The sequence below is a fragment of the Camelus bactrianus genome, chromosome 12, assembly GCF_048773025.1.
Source record: "Camelus bactrianus isolate YW-2024 breed Bactrian camel chromosome 12, ASM4877302v1, whole genome shotgun sequence".
In the NCBI taxonomy this organism is placed as follows: Eukaryota; Metazoa; Chordata; class Mammalia; order Artiodactyla; family Camelidae; genus Camelus; species Camelus bactrianus.
In genome coordinates this window covers 10,165,891-10,189,897 of record NC_133550.1, presented here as the reverse complement: position 1 = coordinate 10,189,897, position 24,007 = coordinate 10,165,891, and the positions used below count along the sequence as shown (strand labels likewise).

General features: G+C 37.8%; 1 protein-coding gene and 1 long non-coding RNA gene across 3 annotated transcripts in view; one reads left to right on the top strand and one right to left on the bottom strand.

Annotated features, from left to right (window-relative positions):
* The window catches only part of TAFA2 (TAFA chemokine like family member 2), a 389,458-nt gene extending 367,512 nt beyond the window's left edge, over positions 1–21,946 (top strand). For both annotated transcript variants that reach the window (XM_074374647.1, XM_010948968.3), the window contains one exon: positions 19,738–21,946. In XM_074374647.1, coding sequence (XP_074230748.1) covers positions 19,738–19,749 — 12 coding nt within the window. In that variant the 3' untranslated portion in view covers positions 19,750–21,946. The remainder of the gene's footprint in view (positions 1–19,737) is intronic.
* LOC123615015 (uncharacterized) lies at positions 8,661–19,719 on the bottom strand. The gene is made up of 3 exons (XR_012510545.1): positions 17,831–19,719; positions 15,188–15,299; positions 8,661–9,491 (listed from the first exon to the last, which is right to left on the bottom strand). It is a non-coding gene; the product is annotated as an uncharacterized LOC123615015 (long non-coding RNA).
* Positions 21,947–24,007: the final 2,061 nt, after the last annotated feature.

Here is a 24,007-nt window from a genome sequence, read left to right as displayed (position 1 = left end):
CCAAGAGCTAGGACAGGGTTGAGAGCTAAGCCTTACCTTCTAATGAGGCCACTCCTTCAAGACTGGGAGAGGTGGCTGTTTCATCTGATGTGTTGAAACCAACACACAGAGTCAAGAAGAATGAGGAAACAGAGGTATATGTTCCAAAGAAAAGAACAAGATAAAACTTCAGAAAAATAGACCTTAGTGAAATGGATAGAAGTAACTGACCTGGTAAAGAGTTCAAAATAATATTCATAAAATGATCACTGGACTTGGAAGAGGAATAAATGAACACAGAGAGAACCTCAGCAAAGAGAAAGAAAATACAGAAAGTACCAAATAGGAGCCACAGAGCTAAAGAAGACAATAACTGAACTGAAAACCACACTCCAGGGGGTCAACAGCAGACTGGAGGAAGCCAAAAGAAGGATCAGGGAACTTGAGAACAGGTCAGTGGGGCACACTCCAGTCAGAGCACCAAAAAAGAAAAAGGAAGGACAAAAGTCAAGACGGCTTAAGGAACGTCTGGGACAATATCAGGCAGACTAACACTGGCATTTTGGGGTCTCAAAAGGAAAAAAAAGAGAAAAAGGGGCAGAAAGCTTATTTGAAAAAATGATGACTGAAAAATCTCCCTAACCTGGAGAAGAAAACAGACATTCACACTCAGGAAGCCCAGAGAGTTCCTAATGAGATGAAACCCAAGGAAACCAATCCATGCACGTGATAAGTAAAATGTCATAATTTAACAAGAGGGAAAGAATCTTAAAAGCAGCAAGAGAAAACAACCTGTTGTTATGTAAAGGAAACCCCTTAAGACCATCAGTAGTTTTCAGGGGAACTTTGCAGGCCAGGATGGAGTGGCATGAAATATTCAAAGTGCTGAGGGGGAAGAAACCAAAAAAAACCCTACTATCCAAGAATACTCTACATGGCAAAGTTTTCCTTCAGAGTTGAAGGAGAGAGTTTTCCAGATAAGCATGAACGCACGGAGTTCACCGTCATTAAACTGTTCTCACAAAAGTTAAAGGCACTTCTTTAAGTTGAAAAGAAAGAGCAATAATTAGTAACAAGAAAACATATAATAGTATACATCTCGGTAAAAGGTAAATATATAGGAAAGTTAGTGAATGAATTACTTATAAAACTATTATTAAGAGTAAAAGTCAAAAGTAAAAATAAGTATAACTACAATAGGAATACTACTCAGCCATAAAAATGACAACATAACACCATCTGCAGCAACATGGATGCTCCTGGAGAGTGTCATTCTAAGTGAAGTAAGCCAGAAAGAGAAAGGAAAATACCACATGAGATCACTCATATATGGAATCTAAAAAAAAACAAAACAAACAAAGCATAAATACAAAACAGAAACAGACTCACAGACATAGAACACAAACTTGTGGTTGCCAGTGGGGCGGGGGCAGGAAGAGATAGACTGGGATATCAAAATTGTAGAATAGATAAACAAGATTATACTGTGTAGCACAGGGAAATATATACAAGATCTTGTGGTAGCTCACAGAGAAAAAAATGTGACAATGAATGTATATATATGTTTGTGTATAACTGAAAAATTGTGCTCTACACTGGAATTTGACACAACATTGTAAAATGACTATAAATCAGTAAAAAAAAAAAGTTTAAAAAAAAGTATAACTACAATAATTAGCTAAGGGATACACAAGGTAAGAGGATATAAAACGTGGTATCAAAACATAAAATGCAGTGTGGAAGAATAAAAGCTTAGAGCTTTACATGTACCGTGTAAGGTACCCTGGAATGCTTACCACATGCGGAAACCTACAGTAGAAGCACGGAAGATAACGAAAAAGGAGTCTAAACTCACCACTCAAAAAGTCTTCAAATTACAAAGGAAGAGAGCACGAGAAGAAAGGAACAGGGAGGAACAACAAGGTGTTACTAACCCCATACCTACCAGTAAATCAATGTAAGTGGATAAAATTCTCTGATCAAAAGATACAGAGTGGCCAAATAGATTAAAGGGGGAATAAGAGGACTCACATGTTGCCTACAAGAAATTCACTTCAGAGTAAGGATACACAGAGACTAAAAGGGAAGGGATGGAAAAAACTTCCATGCAAATAGAAACCATAAAAGAGTCAGGGCAGCTACACTTCTACCAGACAAAATAGATTTTAAGACAAAGACTGTCACAGCATTGTAAAATGACTATAACTCAATAAAAAAAATGTTAAAAAAAAAAAAGACAAAGATTGTAACTGGAGACAAAGATCATATATAATAATAAAAGGGGGAGACTTATCAGAGCTCCAAAGAGAAGGAGGTAATTTTTTTTTTCTGACCATTGCAGTTGTTGACATTTACTCCACTGATATTTTTATATCCACTGGTACAATTCAAAGACAGACTCACCGAAATTATCCCTTTATAGTTAAAGTGTTAACTTGAGAGGGAGGAATGTTATGCTGGTGTCTATGTGCTAGGTCTGTGGGGGTTTTTCTCATTCAAAAATTTTGCAGTTGTTTGCCTGGAGCAATTTAAGGTGCAGAGAGTAGGAACAGCGGGTGCGGCAGTAGAGGACTGTCTCATTGAATGCTGAGCTTCCCTTGCCTGTTTTGCTGTTGCTAATACAACGTTAATGTTCTTACTAAATCACAAAAACACCAAGTAGAAACTGACGCTGGAAGCATTTATAGATATTCAGCAATTAGCAGAGGCCGACAATTCCTATTTATGGAATAACAAATAAAACCTAAGTGATTTTTTTTTTAACCCTGGTACATTTCAAACAAAATATGTTATACGTAAGTTTTTGGTCTTAGGAAATTAAAAAAATTGTGTTAGATTTTATGTACATAATACACCTTTTTTATAATTTATCCTGACTCCAGTATGTAACCTTTGAAAGTAAAGCAGACTTGGCACCAGAAGGGCATAGCATTGGAAAGAACAGTCATAATATCAGAGCCAGAAGTACGTCCACGCTTAATGCCTTATTATATAATTAGAGTTCATAATTTATAACAATAGAATAATGAGAATAATCTTAAGTAACTAAACTTATGCTTCTGAAAATATTTATGCGAAGGTACTGCTTGAAAGCGTTAGGATTTACAGGCATCATTGCGTTTAACCTTAACAGCAATGTGATGAGACAGGAATTACCTTCACATATCAGGAAGGAAACTGAGGGGTTTCGTAGTGAAATACCAGGGCCACACAGTTAACAAACTGCTAGCTCAGGATAAGCCCACGGCTGGCTGGTGTCCAGGCTCTTAACCACGACTTACAATGACTGCCTGCCTGCCTCTCTGGAAACCCTACATTTATCATTTCCTTCATCGTCATCACCAGTAGATGAACATTCAGTATAGGTAGAACACATTACTTCGCAGCCAACTTTTAATTATTCATGGTAAAGAAAATTTTTTTTTAATCAGGGGAAATTGAAATTCGCAATGGTCATTTTTCAAGTTTAGGCAAAATTGGGAAAATTCCATTATAATAGAATTTTTAATTATAAGATAATAGAAATAACCAAAAACATCTGGTAAATGAACCCTATACTTCAGAGAGCATTAGTGTTTTAAAATAGATCTAGATTTTATAAGCCTGTTTGCCTTTTTATTGTAACAAATCTTATATCTCAAAGGTAATAGTCTATGCCATGGCTTTCATTTGATTCTCAGTTCATGACCTTGGATTACAATACTCACATATTATAGTCAATTTTTCACATTCCAACCTCTGTGTCTCATCTTTATGATGGAAAAGTTAAAGAAGTTAGTACAGAGCTATATCTAGCTATATCTTTCTTCAATGCCAGCCTTAAAAATTTATTAGCAACTTGATGTGATTTAATGGATTTCAGAAATATTTTTGGCTTCAAGGTATGCTCCTTTTTTGCCTACCGCAGCAGCTATAATTTTTGTATAAGACAGTCACTCATTCATGGCTTGAAGATTCCAGTATTCAGGAGTTATTTACTGAAATTCAAATTTCCACAATAAGGGTAGTCACTCTTTGTATGTAATAATATAATTTTTTGTCCATATGCTCAACATTGTTAATTATTAGAGAAATGCAAATCAAAATTACAATGAAGTACGACCTCACACCATTCAGAATGGCCATCATCATAAAGTTTACAAATAATAAATCATGGAGGGGCGTAGAGAAAAGGGAACCTCCTATACTGTTCGCGGAAATGTAGTTTGGCGCAGCCCCTATGGAGGACAATATGGAGGTTCCTTAAAAAACTAAAAATAGACTTACCATATGACCCAGCAATCTCACTTCCTGGGCTTATTTCCAGAGAAAACTCTAATTCAAAAAGGTACATGCACCCCAATATTCATAGCAACACTATTTACAATAGCCAAGATACGGGAGCAACCTAAATGCCAATCAACAGATGACTAGATAAAGATGATATGTGTGTGTGTGTGTGTGTGTGTGTGTGTGTATCAAATGGAATATTAGCCACAAAAAGAATGAAATAATGCCATTCACAGCAACATGGATGGGCCTAGAGATTATCATACATAGTGAAGTAAGTCAGGCAGGGAAAGACAAATATCATGATATCACTTATATGTGGAATCTAAAAAAATGGTACAAATAAACTTATTTACAAAACAGAAACAGACTCACAGACATAGAACAAAACCTTATCATTACCAGGGGAAAAGAGAAGGGGAAGGATAAATTGGGAATTTGGGATTAACAGATACACACTACTATATATAAAATAGATAAACAACAAGGACATACTTTATAGCACAGAGGGAACTATACTCAGTATCTTGTAATAACCTATAATGGAAAAGAATCATGAAAAAGAATATATATACGTATGTAATTCTATATATTTATGTTTCAGGTATATAACAAAGTGATTCAGTTTTACATATATATATATATATCTAGAATTAGTAAAAATAGCATTAAGTTCTCATTATCATCAAACAGTATTATAAGCATTGAGCGCATATTACTTCACTTAATCCTCACAACCACCCCATGAAATAGGCTTGATTATCATCTTCATTTTACACAAGAGGAGACTGAGAAATAGAGTTTGCCTGGTTACACAGCTAATAAGTAATGGAGCTGGGGTGAAACCCAGGCCACCTACCCTCCGTGTAATGACAATACATACTTGAGTAGGAAAACCTTCAACAGACCAAATAACTTTGGGCTTCCTGTCTGCTGCACATTTCAAACCCGAGTTTGCCGCGGATGCGGTGGTGCCTGAGATACTCTTTTCTCTGAGCTTCAGATACTAGTTTAGATGCTTCTCCCTCTTTTCCTTTCAGAATCCCCTCAAAGCAGAGAGATGGTCTTTTTTCTCATGACTGAACTCACGTTTCTCTTGAACATCATTATCCCAAGGATAACTGCCTAGTTTGGGGAGGGGACATCCCATCAAAGCTTTTCTCATAAACAGGAAAAGCTAAGTACTGTGGTCGAGGATGAGTGTCTTTCCTATTCTAGGTTGGTTTTCTATACTAGGGGATGTCTCAGTTTAGCTGTAAGGTGCAGGTGAGTGTAAGTCATGCATTCAGGAATTCTTTGCCATCAGTCAGTGGAAAACATTTGCCGGGAAAAACTTCTTTTGCTTCCCCTACATGCGTGCACACACTCACTCCCTTCCCTTCCCTTCCTTAAAACTTTGCAAGCCTTCACTGTTTAAGCAGAAAGAACAGCAGCTTTCAGAGCTTATAAAAACAAGTCCTCCTGGGCTTTTCCAGATCTCCATTTCAGCTCTGTCCAGCTCCAGCTTCCAGGAATGAGGCCTCTGGAGGGAGGAGGGTATGAAGCCATGTGCGGCCCCATGGGAACAAGGACCGTATGTGCACTGCCTACTGCTTATCCTAAGTAACAGGGAATAGACAAAACACTTGTTGAAAAAAACAAAGAAATAGATGAACGAATGAACAGCCATCTGTGGCTTCATCTCCTACCCCTCTCCTCCCTGCTTACTCTATTGCCACCACATCGCCATTCTCACATTTCTTGTCTCAGGTCATCTGCACGTGCTGTTCCCTCTGCCTGAAATGCTCTTCCCCCAGCCATCAGCTTGATTAGCTCTCTCATCCCTGTAAGTTTTTACTTAAGTCTCACTTTCTTAGCGAGTCTCTCCATCTATGCTAAGTGAGAGTGTGCATCCCTGCCTCAAAAATTCTTCTCTTTGTCTTGAATTTCTCTTGGCATGGCTTAACATACTTTAAAGTTTTACTTGTCATGTCTATTGCTTGTGCGGCTCTCTGAATTGTGAGTTTCACAGGGACAGTGATTTTTTTATTCACATCTAGGACAGTGCCTGCCACTTAGTATGTGCCCAATAAATATTAATCAAACAAATGGATAGATAAGAACCAGATATACAGGACCTGTTTCACTAGGTTTAAAGTCCAAAACTGGGGATCTCAGTCCCCAAACTATCACTCACTGCTTAGACGCATCTTTGAGAGGTTCACTTTTATCTGAGCTTCCGTTTCTTCAGCTATAGACAGAGGGTCATAGTAATTAGCAACAAGGACTAATAACAGTAAATAGTAAAAGGGGAAATACCTCACAGAATAATCACAAAGACTACGAAAGAAAATTGATGTGCACTAAGCCGTCTACTGAGGCCAGTAATGATGACCTGAGAGATGGAAGCAAAGGAAGGGCAAAGAGGGTCCCAGGGTTCCCTGAGGAGCAGAAGGATCAGCTGTCTTTGGCATTTGAGTACAGACCAGAAAATGCAGTCTGCTGCATTTCGTTAAGCAAAACTTAACTTCTCTTTGCCTTTTAAAATACTAGCCTCTGTATTCAGGGGGAAAAGGTGGCGGTGGTGGGAGGCATCAGGCATCTTAAACTTAAATATAAAGGCTGTATAATGAAATATAGTATGTGTATAGCACATATGAAAAAGAGAGAGTCTGTATGCACAATATTATTTGGAAGTGAATTGATCGTCGTGGTATTTGTTTACTTTGTTCTACTCTAGGAAATTTGATATTTCATTTATACGACCATACCTGCTGTCAAACAAACGTGTAATACTTGGGTGTAGGATAACTGTCACCACAGAATATCTCCTGAGAAAATTTTCCTGACAGTGCTAAGCAGCAGTATGGAAATTACTCGAGAGAGAGAGAAGTGTGTGTGTGTGTGGTTTTTTATTTTTTTAATTAGAGTAATTTTTAACTGAAGTATTAACTGTTATGAATATGCCAGAATCGACCTTAATGTATCTGCTTGGACATTTTCCACATCCCAAGTGGTTAGTCTAATACCAATTAAAGCATCACAGATAATAATGCATTATTATTTCCATGAATTAATTTTTTTTAAAAATCAGACCTTCTCCAAATGAGAATAAATTTAAATATCTGGGGTGCAAATGTGCAGCTTATGTCAGGACCCATGCAGATCTAGAATTTCAAATTCTGAAACCACAGAATCATGGGAATAATCCTAACATTTTTTTTAAATGGAGGGACTGACCTTTTGAGTCACTTAATCATTCCCCTTGCTATTCACAGAGACTCTAAATAGCACCTCTGGTTTTCCTTCTGAAATTATGAATCACTTTCCCCTTATATTCATAAGTGAATTTATCCATCCACCCACCCATCCATAATTACAATCTTTCATTTAATAAATATTAAGCATCATTTATGTATTTGGAATGCTGCTTAGCACTGAGGAAACAGACTGAATGCTAACATTTTTTCCAATACATCATAATTTAATGAGAGAAAACAAACAGGTTAATAAATAATAATGGGATGAGATCTGTCTCGTAATAGCAGTATGGACAAAGTACCGACCGGACGAGTCACCACAGCTTATGAATCAGAACATTTGTTCTGAGGACAGATCTTTCCTTTCAGAATGATGGTAGCAGAGAGGAGGAGAAACTGCAGGGATCGAGACCAATCAGGGAGGCAGAGTAGGGGGTTATTTCAGCTGTACCAACCAAGAGGCCTCCGCGAAGGTGGTGACAGTGAAGCAGAGAGAAAGGAGCTGATTAGAGAGAAAACATCTGGAGAAGATGTATGCTGCCATTCCTAAAAATACCCACTGGGGAGATCTGAAATTGCAGAACATTCCTGAAAGGCTTTCCCTGTGTTTGAATCATGTGAAGAAAATGCAGGCCTGGAAATGTCAAGTGGTGGATTTCTCCATCCGCTCCTTGCTTTGAATAAGAAATATGAACCTCCTCTAAATTTCCTCCAGCCTCAGCCTTTGTCTTCAGTCACATGCGACCACGACAGATAATGACGCTGACCCATTTGTGACTGTGCTGGCTCTTATATAACTGCATAAAGTCAAGGAAATGTGGTGACTGGAACCCCAAAGTCCCGTCCTTCCTCGGACCGTCATTTCAGTCTTGCATTTTCTGGTTAGGTAGGGAGAGGCCAGGATTACTAATGATGGGGAAGAGGGGTCTGTTCTTGTTGCTCAGAGACTCAAAAGCTTTTTTTCAAAATTAAGAAATACTTTTTTAATATTATGACATGATTTGTCTTTTTCTCTGCTATTAATTTTAATTCTCCTGAGCTCTCAAATTTATGTAGGAAAATGTTTTACTTTACTTTTGATTCCTATTACCAAAACCCTCTATTATCTAATCCTCAGTACTAGCCGCTTCTTCGTATGATTTATCATCATTATTCAGGTTATAATCTCAAAGATTAGTCAAATATTTGAAATTCAAATAGTATATATTTTGGATATAGTACATACTTTGGAGTACTTTGGGAAAGACAGATTATCAAGAAAACTTTTGAAAGTATCTCCAAAATGTCATGGATTACAACTACAAAAGTCACGAAGCCCATTCAGACTGCTAAGATGACACAGTTGAGCAGCAGACAGCAAAGCTGGCTGGAGAAGCGAATGCCCGTGCCTTGGCCCCACTTCCCAGCGTGTGTGCGTCACGTTCATGCTTCAGCAAATTACTGTAGACACGGATATTCGGGCAACCTGTGAATGGTTAAGATTGCAAATATTAAATCTTTGAATTCTCGTTGAATGTTACTACAAAATATTGTCTGTACAATTCTTTTATGTTTTGATGTTAAAATGATTCTGGATTTCACTGTACTTTTTCCCTCAATTTTGAAAAAACTCAAGTTTGTACCGAATGTTTCCCAAAATATTGATAAGAAAGGCTTATCATCCCTGTATCAATTTCTCACAAAAGCTGTTTCTAATCCTCTGGGAGAGATGCAGAAGTGTCCCCACTGTGGGCTTTGACAGGTAAAGGAACTTACTGTCCTGCTGCCCCTTTATGCTTGTTGAAATGCCCTTTCTCCCAGGTTTGCTTCCTGTAATAATCTGTTGGACAGAGGAGTACCTGACAGGTGTTTGTTCCTCAGGCAAATGTGTAAAACTCTTCACGTTTGAATGGAGACATAGAGAAGGTTTCTGCTGTGCTGGTGACAGTTCTTGATTTTTCCACCCTCAAAATTCTGGCCCCACGTTGGAGCACCAGTGTGGCAAATCCTAGTGTTGGTGGCATTCTAAGGAAGGGACAGAAGTGTCATTGAGGAGTAAAGATCCAGAACACCTCCAGAAATGAGCTCTCGTCTTGGTTTATTTCTCACAGAGCAGCAGGTGTGCATCGTGTTACAGAATTAACTGTAACCCCCTGTTTCCTACAGTCACCCTGAGTCTTGCAGGGGAAAAGATGAACACGGTGCGGCGTTAGGGATCAGAAGGTCATAAGAGCTGCCTCAGTGGTCAGCAAAGAAGGCACTGAGTTACCTTCTATAAAGAAGGGAGGGAGCATAATTCTTTGATACAAGGCCAACAAACTGGCGACAAAAAGCCAATATGTCATTATTGGTGAATCTCATAATGTCACCTGCAGTGGCCCTGCAGCTGACATAATGTTTTCCCAAGAATAGGAAATGGATAACACAAAACCCTGAGTGTGTTAGTGGACCTCTGTCAGTGTTCAGTCTGCCTATTAATTTGGAAATTAGCATGAAAAGCACTGAGCCATCAAGCTTTCACTTAATCTCCATAAAACACGTGCAGATTGTGTTCTTACCTAATGGTCCGTTCTTTCTATATTTAAATTGCCCCATAATTGAATAAGCTATGTCATACCAGCATCTAAGTAATTAGACTTGGCTAAAGATTCATATTTTGATAAATTTTGGGCATTTGAGACTACTGAGTTGTGACTATTATTAATTTTTTTTAAAATAGTGAAATATAGCTGGGAAGTACAAAAAAGGCAAAAGCTCCTAACCTATTAAACATCACTGCCTATGCTGCCCTGTCCTTCAGAAAATGGATTCTAGTTTTTTTTTTTTTTAACTTACAGAGATTTTTTCCAAAGGTGTACCACATATGGAGTGGTTATCTCTAAACTTAATTTTATGGCAGAAGATGGGATGGAAAGGAGAGGAAGTGCTACCTCAGGTATGGTGCCCACTTTGTCCTGCCAAGAGTTACACCAGGTTCTTTTCCAAATGCCAACAGCACATGCTCTGTTCAGACAAGTAGCTCAAGGACAAGCTGTTACCAAGAGCCGTCTGTGTTTCTAACTCAGACCAACCAGGAAGTGAAGAGAAAACGTTGCTCTCTCAGTGATTTCTAGGCTAAGACAAATTTCTTTGAAGGTTCAACCCTTCTCCCCCAATTCCACTTAGCTTAAACTCACCTTTTAAACACAATTATTACTGCTACTTCTGTTAGCCCTCATATGCAGTGAGGCTGAAATTGGTCATCTTGGGTGATACTTGACCAGACAGAAATTTTAAAGTATGGCTTTGTGACAGAAATTGGATAAAAACTATCAATTCAAATTTACTCCTTTACAAAAAAAAAAAAAAAAAAAAAAAAAAGAATCTACTATCAGATTTAGCAGGTAAAGTGCCTTCCAACTTTGTTACAAGTCTCAACTGTCTCTAAAAGATGTGTGAACTCTGTTGGTATATGGAATTAATATCTTTAAAAATCTATTCAGATTTCCTCAAAGTGTTCAGTGTAATTGTTTCCTATTTTAAGGGCTTTAAGGAAACGAAATTTAAACAGTGTAATCCAATTATATTGTCTTTCAAAATTATCTGAGTTTCTTTTTGTCATTTTCCCACCTGGAGCAAGCAGAAGGTGTGTATTGGGGGAAGGCCAGGAGAGGAAGGAAAGTCTTAAAAGTTCTTAATGTCCCAAAGGGATGTATGAACTCCCCAAAGAAACATCAGGGAATGTGTTGTTTTGCTAATAGCGAACATCACCCTGAATCAGTTCATCTGTCTCTGAGTGGATGAACGTGCATAGTCGGCAATGCCAACCGTCCTCTGCTTTCATGAGTCATATAGAGGGGTTCATGGCAGGCGTACTGTGTGGGTCTCAAAGTTCCAAGAAATGGTGCAGGGCCACCTGTTCGAGAAACTCATTTCCAGAGATGCGCCTTTGCATCACACAGGAAGCTGAGAGCCACTGACAGATGTTGTGTTTGGGGCAGAAGCTCACTAGTTCTGCATCCTCATCGAGGCTTTTTAGAAAGATGAAGTCTATTTTAAAAATGGAAAGATATCCCATGCTCCTATATTAAAAGAATCAATATTGTTAAAATGGTCACACTGCCCAGCCAATCTGCAGATTTAATGCAATCCCTATCAAATTACCCAGGACATACTTCACAGAACTACAACAAATCATAATAAAATTTATATGGAATCACAAAAGACCTAGAATTGCCAAAGCATTACTGAAGAAAAAGAAAGAGGCTGGAGGAATAACTCTTCCAGACTTCAGACAATACTATAGAGCTACAGTCATCAAGACAACATTGTATTGGTACAAAAGCAGACATATGGACCAATAGAACAGAATAGAGAGCCCAGAAATGAACCCACAAACTTCTGGTCAACTAATCTTCCACAAAGGAGGCAAGAACATACAATGGAATAAAGAGTCTCTTCAGCAAATGGTGTTGGGAAACCTGGACAGCAGCATGTAAATCAATGAAGCTACAACACTCCCTCACACCATACACAAAAATAAACTCAAAATGGATTAAAGACTTAAACATAAGACAAGATATAATAAATCTCCTAGAAGAAAACATAGGCAAAACATTATCTGACATACATCTCAAAAATGTTCTAGGGCAGTCTCCTGAAGCAATAGAAATAAAAGCAAGAGTAAACAAATGGGACCTAATGAAACTTACAAGCTTCTGCACAGCAAAGAAAACCATAAGTAAAACAAAAAGACAACCTACGGAATGGGAGAAAATTTTTGCAAATGAAACCGACAAAGGCTTGATCTCCAGAATATATAAGCAGCTCATATGACTTAATAAGAAACAACCAAACAACCCAATCCAAAAATGGGCAGAACACCTAAACAAGCAATTCTCCAAAGAAGAAATACAAATGATCAATAGGCACATGAGAAAATGCTCAATATCACTAATTATCAGAGAAATGCAAATCAAAACTATGATGAGGTATCACCTCACACCAGTCAGAATGGCCATCATTCAAAAGTCCGCAAATGACAAATGCTGGAGAGGCTGTGGAGAAAGGGGAACCCTCCTACACTGCTGGTGGGAATGCAGTTTGGTAAAGCCATTATGGAAAACAGTATGGAGATTCCTCAAAAGACTGGGAATAGACTTACCATATGAACCAGTATTCCCGCTGCTGGGCATATATCCAGAAGGAACCCTACTTCAAAATCACACCTGCACCCCAATGTTCATAGCAGCACTATTTACAATAGCCAAAACATGGAAACAGCCTAAATGCCCGTCGACAGATGACTGGATAAAGAAGAGGTGGTATATTTATACAATGGAATACTACTCAGCCATAAAAACCGACAACATAACACCATTTGCAGCAACATGGATGCTCCTGGAGAATGTCATCCTAAGTGAAGTAAGCCAGAAAGAGAAAGAAAAATACCATATGAGATCGCTCATACGTGGAATCTTAAAAAAAAAAAAACAAAAAACAAAAAACACCTAAATACAAAACAGAAACAGATTCATAGACATAGAATACAAACTTGTGGTTGCCAAGGGAGCAGGGGGTGGGAAGGCACAGACTGGGATTTCAAAATGTAGACTAGATAAACAAGATTATACTGTATAACACAGGGAAACATACACAAGATCTTGTGGTAGCTCACAGCGAAAAAAATGTGACAATGAATATACGTATGTTCATGTATAACTGAAAAATTGTGTTCTACACTGGAATTGGACACAACATTGTAAAATGATTATAATTCAATAAAAAAAAGTTTAAAAAAAAAAAAGAAAGATGAAGTCTACACTGCAGTTATACCACCCATGGGTTCAGGTCATCAGGACAAAGTAGGAATTAGTCCATAAGAAAAGTCGTAACAGCTGAGGGATAGAAGGGAATTAGCAACTCACTGAGTCCAGCCAACTGGACTCTAGACCATTTTCTGTTTCCCCTCATGGACCCACACTGAGCTACACCTCAGTGTCATCTATTAACCACAGAAATGCTGTGTTGTTTGAAATGACTGTATTTCCAATTACCCAAAGTGGTTGCATTTTTTTTGAGAATTCATAGAACAGACAACAAGGTCCCTCAGTGGAAATGTTGACCCCAGCAGAAGTGTTAAACAGATTGGCTTTGGTGCCCTAAATGTTAAGATAAATGTTGAGGTCAGTCTGCAGCAACAGCCATTCTTAGGAAGGAAAATTAAATGGTGGTATGAAAACCCAGTAGTTTTCAGGGCTTATGGGAATCACGTCCATCACCATGAGAGTAAAATACAGCCTAACTTTTCGTTTAGGTGAGCATGTTTATGAAAGCAATTCGTACATCACTGCCTTACACTGCCTCCTCTATCTATGCTTAAAAGCTGTCTGGTCAGCCTGCTCTTAAATGATTATTTAGGACCAATAGGAGTCTTTCATCTCATAATACCTCGTTGCATAAGATGCTTTACGGAAGGACAAGTGCATTCAAGTACAGTTATGACCAACTCAGTGGCAGCTTTTCACCAGGTTAAATGAGAAAACCTGTTACTACAGAGTAATGATGTTTTAATTGCACGTTCACTACACAAAAAGTGAAGCCAGAGCTTAATTCCTGCACTTGGAAGAGCTACATTAAAAAAAAATGCATTTGTAGTGAAGCAGCGGTTATATTCCAAGCAAGGAAAAGTTCATTCAAATCAGCACTTAGGATTATGAGGGTGCTCTAGTCTTCCTTTCAAACCTCTATCAGGGAAGTGAAATTTATGTAATGGGATGCTAGTCTGAAATGGTGCCTATCTATGATGTTATTAAGCAGCTGGATTACAGAAGTCGGACATGCGCTGCATTTAAACCTGCTGCCTCCTTTCAGAAATATTGCCACAGATTCAGTGCCTTTCAGTTGTTTATAGAATGCCCAGCAGTCCAAAACTACTTCCATAATAAGTATTTCAGTGACAATTTAACTTTTTAAAAAAATGGAATTGACTTGTAATGTTCATAATGCATTGTCTCTTCTATTGTGTGTATATGACTTATTTTATATTCACGGGAGTGTAAATATTGTTCAGTAGTTCCTCATAACAAGATTTTAATAACCACACTGGGAAAAAATAGTTTTTCATAAATTAAGCTAAAACGGTAAGATTCACATTGATGTAGAAATTTGGCAGTGAGTTCACAAATTTATGTGGATGGGCAAAGTGAACAACTGAAATCCAAAAAAAAAAAATCTGGGATATGGGCTAGAACTCAGAGAAATACAGTATCCGGGGAACCATCCATAATGAATAAGCACATTTACAAATCTGCATTTTGTACCACATGTATTTTTAAGCCAAGATAGCTAAAGTGTAGTACTAATTTCTCAAATATTTTTCCTGCATGCAGAGTCCACTGGCAGCTGGCCCCATTAGAAAGACAAAGAATGTGCTTATGAAGACTAGTAACGTATGCTCAGAACTAAAGAGGAGGGCAAAAGCTAGGAATTCAGTGCATTCAGGTGCCTAGAAATGTACCTATATCTGAAAATTAACAGTTACTGCATAATACGTATTATGTGCCTGAGAACATAAGTTCTAAGCATTTGACCAATATTCCTCCACTCATACAGCCTTATGATGTAAAATACAGCTGCTCTACTCCAGGTCACACGCTGAGTCATCAGCACAACTAATCATCGAACCTGGACAGCCTGGCTTCAAATCGCATCCTTTCTAACCACTCCATACTCTCCCTTACCTTGTCCGAAAGCCCAGCCTCTCCAATCCAGCCAAAACAGCAGTGATCCATTCTTGTTAAATGACTTTCATGATTAATAAGCCTGTGACATGAATAACTGCAAGATCAGTTTCTGTAAGACACAGAAAATTAATTAAATCAATTTTTTGGAGAAACAACAAGTAACGCCCCCTCCCGTAGATGTCTTGTGTAGCCTTGTGTGTCCCTTTGGGAATTACTACCGCTGCCACCTGTTACTATTTTAAAAGCATTTGCCTGGACAGACACATTGCAGAGATTGCCTGATTTAATCACAACAGGAACCGTATGAGGGCTGATAATACCATTTCCACAGGGGGAGACTAGGGCTCAAGGAGGTTAAATAATTTATTCAACCCCAACCCCACAGTGTTAGAAAGTGATAAGGCAGAGATTTGCACCCAGGCCATTTGTCTACAGCACCCACACTGTCATCAACGCCTCTCACCATCCTGTGTTGCCTCCGTGGGTAACCTAGTCAGCATGACTTGAACAGGGGAAAAACAGGCCTATAGTCTCCATGAATATAACACGTTTAAGAACTCTTATAAAAGCGTCTTTAACACTTGGGGACAGAATAGATTCTTGAATTTCCTTCCCTTTTAACTTTTCTAACTCATCTTACCTTGAAGATAGGCAAAGGATACAACACGATGCTCAAAATACAAAATGAAAACAGTATAACATCGTTGACTTCATTTCAGATTTAATATATAAGCCCCCTACCTGCTTTTATTTTTCTCAATTTAAATTGGTGAACAGATCTAAAAGACATAATGTTAGCATAAGTTATTGAGAAATCTCCCTGGGGGCCTATAATAGGTTTGTTGGGCTGGGAGAAATGAATGGATGCTCTTATCTTAAAGACTCAGTGCTTTTTATTTAATATTACCAGATTAGTGTCTTCATCTGGTGGATCATTACCAAGATGGCTTTGTGCTTGTGACTAGAAATAATTAATTAATTAATAATAATAATAATAATAATAATAATAATAATAATAATAATAATAATAATAATAATAATTAGTGTGTGTTCAGCAGCTGAGTAGCTTCACTTACTGAACTGGCGAGTGTGCAGCACACAAATGCAATTTGCATGAAAAAAGAACCGCTGTGTAAAATTCTGCCTTTGGAACGGCAGATTTACTGGGATAGTGATTATAGTGTGTGAAGCTTAAGGCATAACCGTAATGACGGTAGGACCATTTCTCTCCCTCATGCAGTATTTTATGTCTATCACCCTCTGACCCAGCAGACAGTGAATTCATGGTAGCACATGCTATTTCCTATCCTGTAAGAGTGGTTTTATTGCCACCTCCTGCTTTTAGTCACCGAAAACTTGCTGAAAAGCCTGCTTAGAACGTAAGTTTTACAAGTTCAAAAAATAAGGCAGTGCTTAATATGGTATATTAACAACTTATTTTTAAATGAAAGCAAAAATTTTTAATGTTGGATTGTATATTATTTAAGCAACTCTTTGGTGTCAGGAAGTTCCAGTTTGTCATCTATAAAGGATAAAACGACAATTGCTTTCCCCTCATTAGCATGTCAGAATTTAAACGTGAGTCACTTGGACTTAATGAGCACGTAAACCATAAAATGGCTTTTTTGTGTTAAATTTGAGACAGTAAGTTCAAAATGTTATTTGTATCTTGCATATTAGGTGATAAAAATTGGTGATAACGTACCTGTATTTAGAATCATCTTCTATATATTCTTAAATCTTTGGCTATGCTGTTTCATTTGGTACAAATCTGGAGGTTGTCAGGGAGGGAGCTGACATACGTTCTTATTTATACTGCACTGAAAGTATGACTTAGCCTTTGTTTGAATTCCTTAAGTGTAGCCCTCTAACTTGACTGAATGTTAGTGTGAACCTCTCATTCTGCTTTTAGTGGTTTTCTTGTTCAAGATTTACCCATTAAAAAACAACTAAACGCAACTCTAAAACTTTTATTTTTATAGTACTTCAGAGATGGCAAGGCCGGGCTTTCGTGAATATATAATATTTGATCCTCACAGTGAGGCTAACAGGATTATACCCATTTTATATATGGGAAAGCTGAGGAGCCCCAAGGTTGCATGACACAGCCAGTGTCAGCAGGATTACTGCCACACTGACCTAAATCCAGAACCCTGTATGCCGAACCATGGTGGTCCTCTGATCAAACTCAAATCAAAAATAAAATTGTCCGTTACTCTTCATCTCATAAAATGTGGATATTTTTGGGATTAACAAACTAGGAAACTAGGAAATACTGTATAAAATAAGGAAAAGTTATCTTTCAATCCATGCTCATTTAGACAATCACTTCTTTTAGTCATGTTTAAATTTTGGTTTTCTAGCAGTTATTTTAGCTGATAAAAACACATCATAATAAAAGTGTACGTTTATGATATTCTTGAGGATATGGATTGTATAATTATGTGTGTTTATATGTATGCTTACATGTTTTCTCTGAGGTCAAAGAAAATGTATTCCAGGTACATCAGCCTTTGGTATTAGCCTGTCAATTTGATGTCTATTTATAAAATGATGTGAAGCTAAAGCTTTAAATATAAATAAATAGTTGGAGAGAATCACTCCCCAGCTTTATATAAACCAGCAGGATTAAGTACTTACCCTGGAATGAAGATGTAAGGATGCACCCGCTGCTCTCACCAGCAGGGAACTTAGAACCCGGGCTTGCGATGGCTCAAGAGGACGTGTCCCTCGCCGTCACGGAGTCACTGCAGCACGCCCCTCCAGTTGCCTGTGCTGAATCCTCCCTGAGGCTGAACCATTTCTTCTCTTCTTTGTTTCCTGTCATTTCAAGCACGGGTCCCCGTATTACGTTTCATAATTATTCGTGCAAAGGAGAGAAATTTTTAGAAAAGGCAGTGAATCTTCTGAGCCAGTGGAAATCAAAGACCATGTTAAATCCATGTTTGTCAAGAAAAGTTGATCATCAAAATAACACTCCTGTAGTTGTCACAACGGTCAGGTATCTTCATTAGCAACCTGTGACAGAATGTCCGTAGAAATAGTCATACTTCCTCCCCACGTTCTTCTTACCCTGACTCCCAGGCTGAGGGCCCTTCACACAACTTGTGTAAAATGACCACTGAACGTCCGACAAACAGATCATAGTATTGCTGCCCTAAGCTATCCCCCACTCCCCGAATTTCTAGAGGTCAGCAGGCCCTTCGTGTGTTTGTGTCCTCCCATCTGCAGTTCCATTCCTTCCGTCGTCTCTCTGGGCGGGGAAGTGTGCAGGCAGAGGCTCCGTCTGTGGGACCGAGCACCGACTGACCGAAGACACCCAAGCAGGATGGCTGCCTCCGCGCAGAACAAACACTGAGTTTTGCACCTTCCTTTTGCAGTGGAACCGGAGACGAGCCATGGCCGAGCACAGGCTGGAGCTGGCTTCATTGTTTTCTGTAGTGTTTCTCTTTTCCATAGTTGATCAAACAACGGCCAAAAAATGAAACAAAAAAGTCTCTGGGCAAGTGTTTCATGAAAGGATAAGTAACTCTGTCACTTAATGAAGTAAAACCAAAGTATCCACAATAATTTTTTAAAATGCACGTTTTGTTATAACCATTGCTGGAAAAGAACTGTTAGGGAACTCTGAGTACCGTGATATCACGAGCATAACCAGAAATTCATTGACACCGCAGAAACCTCTGTCCTTTTTCTGTATCATCTTTCTTCCACATGCATAAAGATACATATTTATATATATGTGTCAGGTATTCTAGCTAGCCATTATTTTTTTCCTGTATATAAACATTCTTTGGACTTGAGCAGGTATGAAAATCCAGTGTGAATCTGCCTCCATAAAATTTATAATAGCATTAATAATACTGCTCTAATCAATTTCATGAGAAACTTTGGGCACCTTTAAAATTTGGTAAAACATTGTATGATCCTTGTTTTTCTCCCCGAATATTGTTTGTCCTTATGAATAGTTAGTTTTCTGAAATATAATTGAGTCAAACACTCAATTTTTAAATTACTTCAGGAATGGATTTTATGGAGCTAATTCCCCAGGGCTTTCTTGAAGCTGTGGTCTGACTGTATTCCTGCAAACAAGGTGTTTCTCCACTGACTCCTGCATGATGTGTATGATCTCTGGGTTTTGCCCACCAGGACTGTGCGAAGAACAGGGCTTCCAGAATCATTCTGTGGTTCTGAAAGTAACAGCGTCACCAGTTAAGATCTTCCTGGTCACAGTCGGAGTCATTTGGGTAATTGTGCAAGTGGCTCTTTTTAGAGACATAATATTTTAAATTATGTAATATTTTCATTACATATTTTAATTATATGATACTTTTTATGTAATGTATAATACTTTTATATTACAAAATGACAGAGAAAATAGTATATTTTAATAAGCTAAAAATACCTGAATATGGTAGTCGTCTACAATTCAGTAATTTATTTGCTGTAGGAAATGACCCGCATTTTAAGCTACCTATTAATACTCAACTTGTGTAAGAGTTTTAAGCTGATAGCTGTTACGATTATATGTTCTTCTTCTTTTGTAGGTAACCCATTAACCAAGGATAAAATCAAATGATCCTCAAGGCTGATTACATTGAACATATACATAGAAACGTAACTCCTGAGGTGAGAAAGATTTTTATACCACTCAGAAGAGGCACTCCGGAGTCTATTATTTCCAGGGGATTTCATGGCTCATAACCAACTGCTTCTTGGAAACAGACTTTTTTAAAGTCAGACACGAACTTCTCTATCATGGAGATCTCCTCAGATCTGAACTGTGTTCAATTTGTATAGTTGGATTTGCTAAAAGAATTTGAAGTTGCTATCTGGAGAGTTGGTGAAGAGTTGGTGTTTGCGGATACTGTCAGAGACGCTTACCTTTTGGGCTCTTGGCTCCAAATGTGACTGCTTTCCTTGTTTCTGAAAGTCTCCCAAGTGCACTGGCCTTCTGCCACGGACCTGCCGCTGGGGCCTGTGCTCACTGGCTGGCGGACTGCACGTGGCTTCAGTGACATCTCCTTTGTGCAATTCTCTTCTGGCATGGTGTAGACTGAGACAGTTTGATTTGTATCCTTATCTCGGAGCTCTGAAAGCCTATATGTTTTAACATCTTAAAGTTGCTTTTGTTAAAGGAATGGAAATATATATACATTGATAATAATTACTGTTGGCAAGTAATAGTTATCTGACTACATCCATCATATAAGAATGTATAGACAAGCCGACTGTTTCCCCAAGGCTAACACGCTGCTGCTGCTCTCCGCCAGTTACGTAGGTAGTATTTAGAACTGAATTACCATTTCCATCATATACAACTCTTTGTACCTCTAGAGTACTCTCCCTTTCAGGTTTGCTTTTTTTTTTTTAAGTGGGCTTTTTCTTTCATTTTTCTCTTTACTTTTTTCCCCTTCACAGAAATCAGCAGTGAGCAGTCAGGAATTTAGGCAACCTTCAGTTTGAACAAATTGCCAAGGATGCATGTGGGTTATGATTTCATAGCTTGAAAGTTATTCTTTTAGATTTCTTCCAGTATTTTTTTAAACTGTCCTTTCTATCTCATTTTAAAAAGACTGCCTCTTGCTTGATCCCAATGACTGTTTGAATGCCTACATATTTGTTTGTTCAGTCTGTTCCTAGAATAAATTGTTCTTTTCCTTGGTCTCAAATTTATAAATATTTGCTTAAAGTTGCCCCATTCGAACACTTTCTTTGGTCAGTTTTTGTCCACGTTTTTGTAGTCCTTTTAACATGTGTGGTTTTCAGTTCTATAGGAGACTCTTATAAATATTTAAAGGCCTTAAACATGTATGTACTTTTTTCTAAGTTATTCACAGAATGTATAATTTTATACTACTGTTATTTTGTTTCATTTTGTGATGGGCTAGGAGAGAAGAATGGAAATTGCATAGCCATTCTGTAATAATATTCTGCAAATGTATAGTTTGAAGGAATTTAAAGGGAGAGGAGTCTGTATTTTACTCATCTTAGACTGATAGGCAGATACTTCAGAAACTGTCCTATTAGAAGTTCCATTATGTTAAAGACAGTGTGGACATCTTTGATATTTTTAAAACTCACTGACATGGCCAATTAGGTATATGCCGATTTCCATGACGGAGGCTGACATACAGACCAAAGCTCTCCGGGGGAAGTTGGTAACAACTTTGAAAGACTAATACATTACTCAGAATCTTTTGTTGGCAGAATGAATAAAAGTGTAAAATTTGCTTAAAAAATTTTGGAAAGTATGCTTTTGACTTTGAGTGAAAGTATACTGCCCCACAGTTCCATGGAATGAAATGACTTTTTCCTTCCATTTTAATTATGCATAAAGTCAGATGGCTCAGTGGTTTTCACAATGGTTCAAGATGATATGAACTCCGGAAGAAAGGAGGAACAGTTGTGCTGGAGTTTCTGCATCGGTCATATTCTCGTTAGTTTCTTTGGAACAAAGTGAAAAACTATTGTTATTTTGGAAATTATGAATTTGTCCTAGGTTAGTTTGAAATTATAGATCATGCCTCTCATTTTTTAAACTATGTCCTTTAAAACAACACTGGAAACTCTGTATTATATTCAAGTGTAATACATGCATATCAATAGGAAAAAATAAATGGAATTTCAAATATACTATCTAGATTATCCCCAGTAGATTAATGTTGTGATTCAGAAAAGGTGAATAAAATTGGAATATAAAATGGACTCTTTTTCATGAGTTACAATCAGAAAACCTGTTTTCCAGTGTTTTATTTTAAGAGCACTTCAGTTACCACGCAGGAAAACCTCTGAGTTTTTGGAGAAGCTAAGAAGCTATGACAAATTCTTCAATCTTCTTTTAATAAAAATCCATGGCAATTCTTGCCATCTACACGAGGTTCCAACATTTAATTTGCTTCTTTGCTAGGAAACAATTGTAATAGATATATTTACACTTTTGCCACTTGCCTACATCTTGATTGTGAACGCAATTGGCAAAATTTTGCTAGCAGTATACAAAACTCATTTTATTATAAAAATTGTTAAAGATAACTGTTTCCTTTGAAATTCATTATGAAGTTGGCTCTTGAACAACAGGTTTGAATGGCGTGGGTCCACTTATACACATATTTTCTTCAACAGTAAATAACACTGCTACACAATCTGAGGTTGGCTGAATCCCCAGGTATAGAACCAGGGATATGGAGGACCTGAATATGGCAAGGATGGAGTCTAAGTTAAAGGCAGATTTTTGACTGCACGTTGGCAGGTCAGCGCCCCTGACCCCAGAGTTGTTCAAGGGTGAACCATACATTGAAATGTTAATGAAAATATCAAATATGGCTATGATTTAGCCTTTAAAAATTATTTGAAATAGTTTTAATTTTTAAATAGTTTAAGTTTTACAAAAAGTTATGAAAATAGCTCAGAGGACTTCTGTGTACCCTGACCTCATCATTCCCCAGTGATAACATCTTACAAAACCACAGTACATTGATAACATCTTACAAAACCAAGAGTTTGACACTGGTACAATACTGTTCACTCAAATACAGACCTTATTCAGATTTCACTAGTTTCACATGCACTTTGTGTGAATCTGGGTGTGTGTGATCTTATGTTTAATTAATTTGGTAAACACCTACCCTAGTATATCATAACACAGAATATAGTATGAGAATATGGGCCAAGTGACTGTGATTTGTGGTGACTTTTTTGAAGTTCTCTATTTATGGAATAACATCCTATAGCTTTATTTTATTTTTATACATTCTTGTTGCCTTAACATAATGGAAACTTCCAATTTTCACATCAGACAGGACCGTATAAGATTTCAACTTTGGAATTAGCATTAATGGGTATGAAGAGGTGTGAGAATCTGCACCTGTGGTTGAATTTTAAAAAGACTTGGGTCCTTCTTGCGTTTCCTCAGCAAGGCCTGCGCTGCTACATGGTGCCGTACAAGTGGGCTGTGACTTTTGATAATACACGATGGCTAACAGTACAGTGATTAAGTGGGATGAGATCTCTTAAAAGTTTTGATCATTTTTTCAGTTCACGGTCATACATCCATCTGAAAGAGCAATACATGCGAAGATACCAAGCAGTATTTTTTCATCATGCAGCCCTTTCTGATTTTGACCCGCTTAAGTGGAAAGAATTAGAGTGATTGAAGACACTCTGCTTAGAGAAGATGAAAAGTTGGGGAGACATACACCAGGCATCTCCTGTTCCCCGCACCCACACAGAGAACACAGAGTAGACGTTACTATTATCAAGGTAAGAGTTTGTCTATCTGCCTATCTGTCTATCTGCTTTCCTCTCCTTTCTCACCCTCCCTTCCCCTTTTTTATCTTTCCCTTTCTTATCTTTTGTATATAGAATGCTTTAAAAAAATAATAATACAGGTAGCAGATTTCTTCATTGCTTTCACTTATGCTGTGTGAGACGGAAAGTAATGTAGATGTTACAGTTATCTGGCACCCAAGTGACTTACTAAATTCCTACCAGGCACAAACATATTTGGCTAGATTGAATTTTAGCTGAAGTTTAGCCTTAAAAATGGCCTTTACAAGAATATACAATGGAGAAAAGACTCTCTTCAGCAAGTGGTGTTGGGAAAACTGGATAGCAGCATGTAAATCAATGAAGTTAGAACACTCCCTCACTCCATACACAAAAATAAACTAAAAATGGCTTAAGACTTAAATAAAAGACAAGACATGATAAATCTCCTAGAAGAAAACACAGGCAAAACTTCTGTCATACATCTTAGGAATGCCCTCCTAGGGCAGTCTACCCAGACAGTAGAAACAAGAGCAAAAATAAATAGGA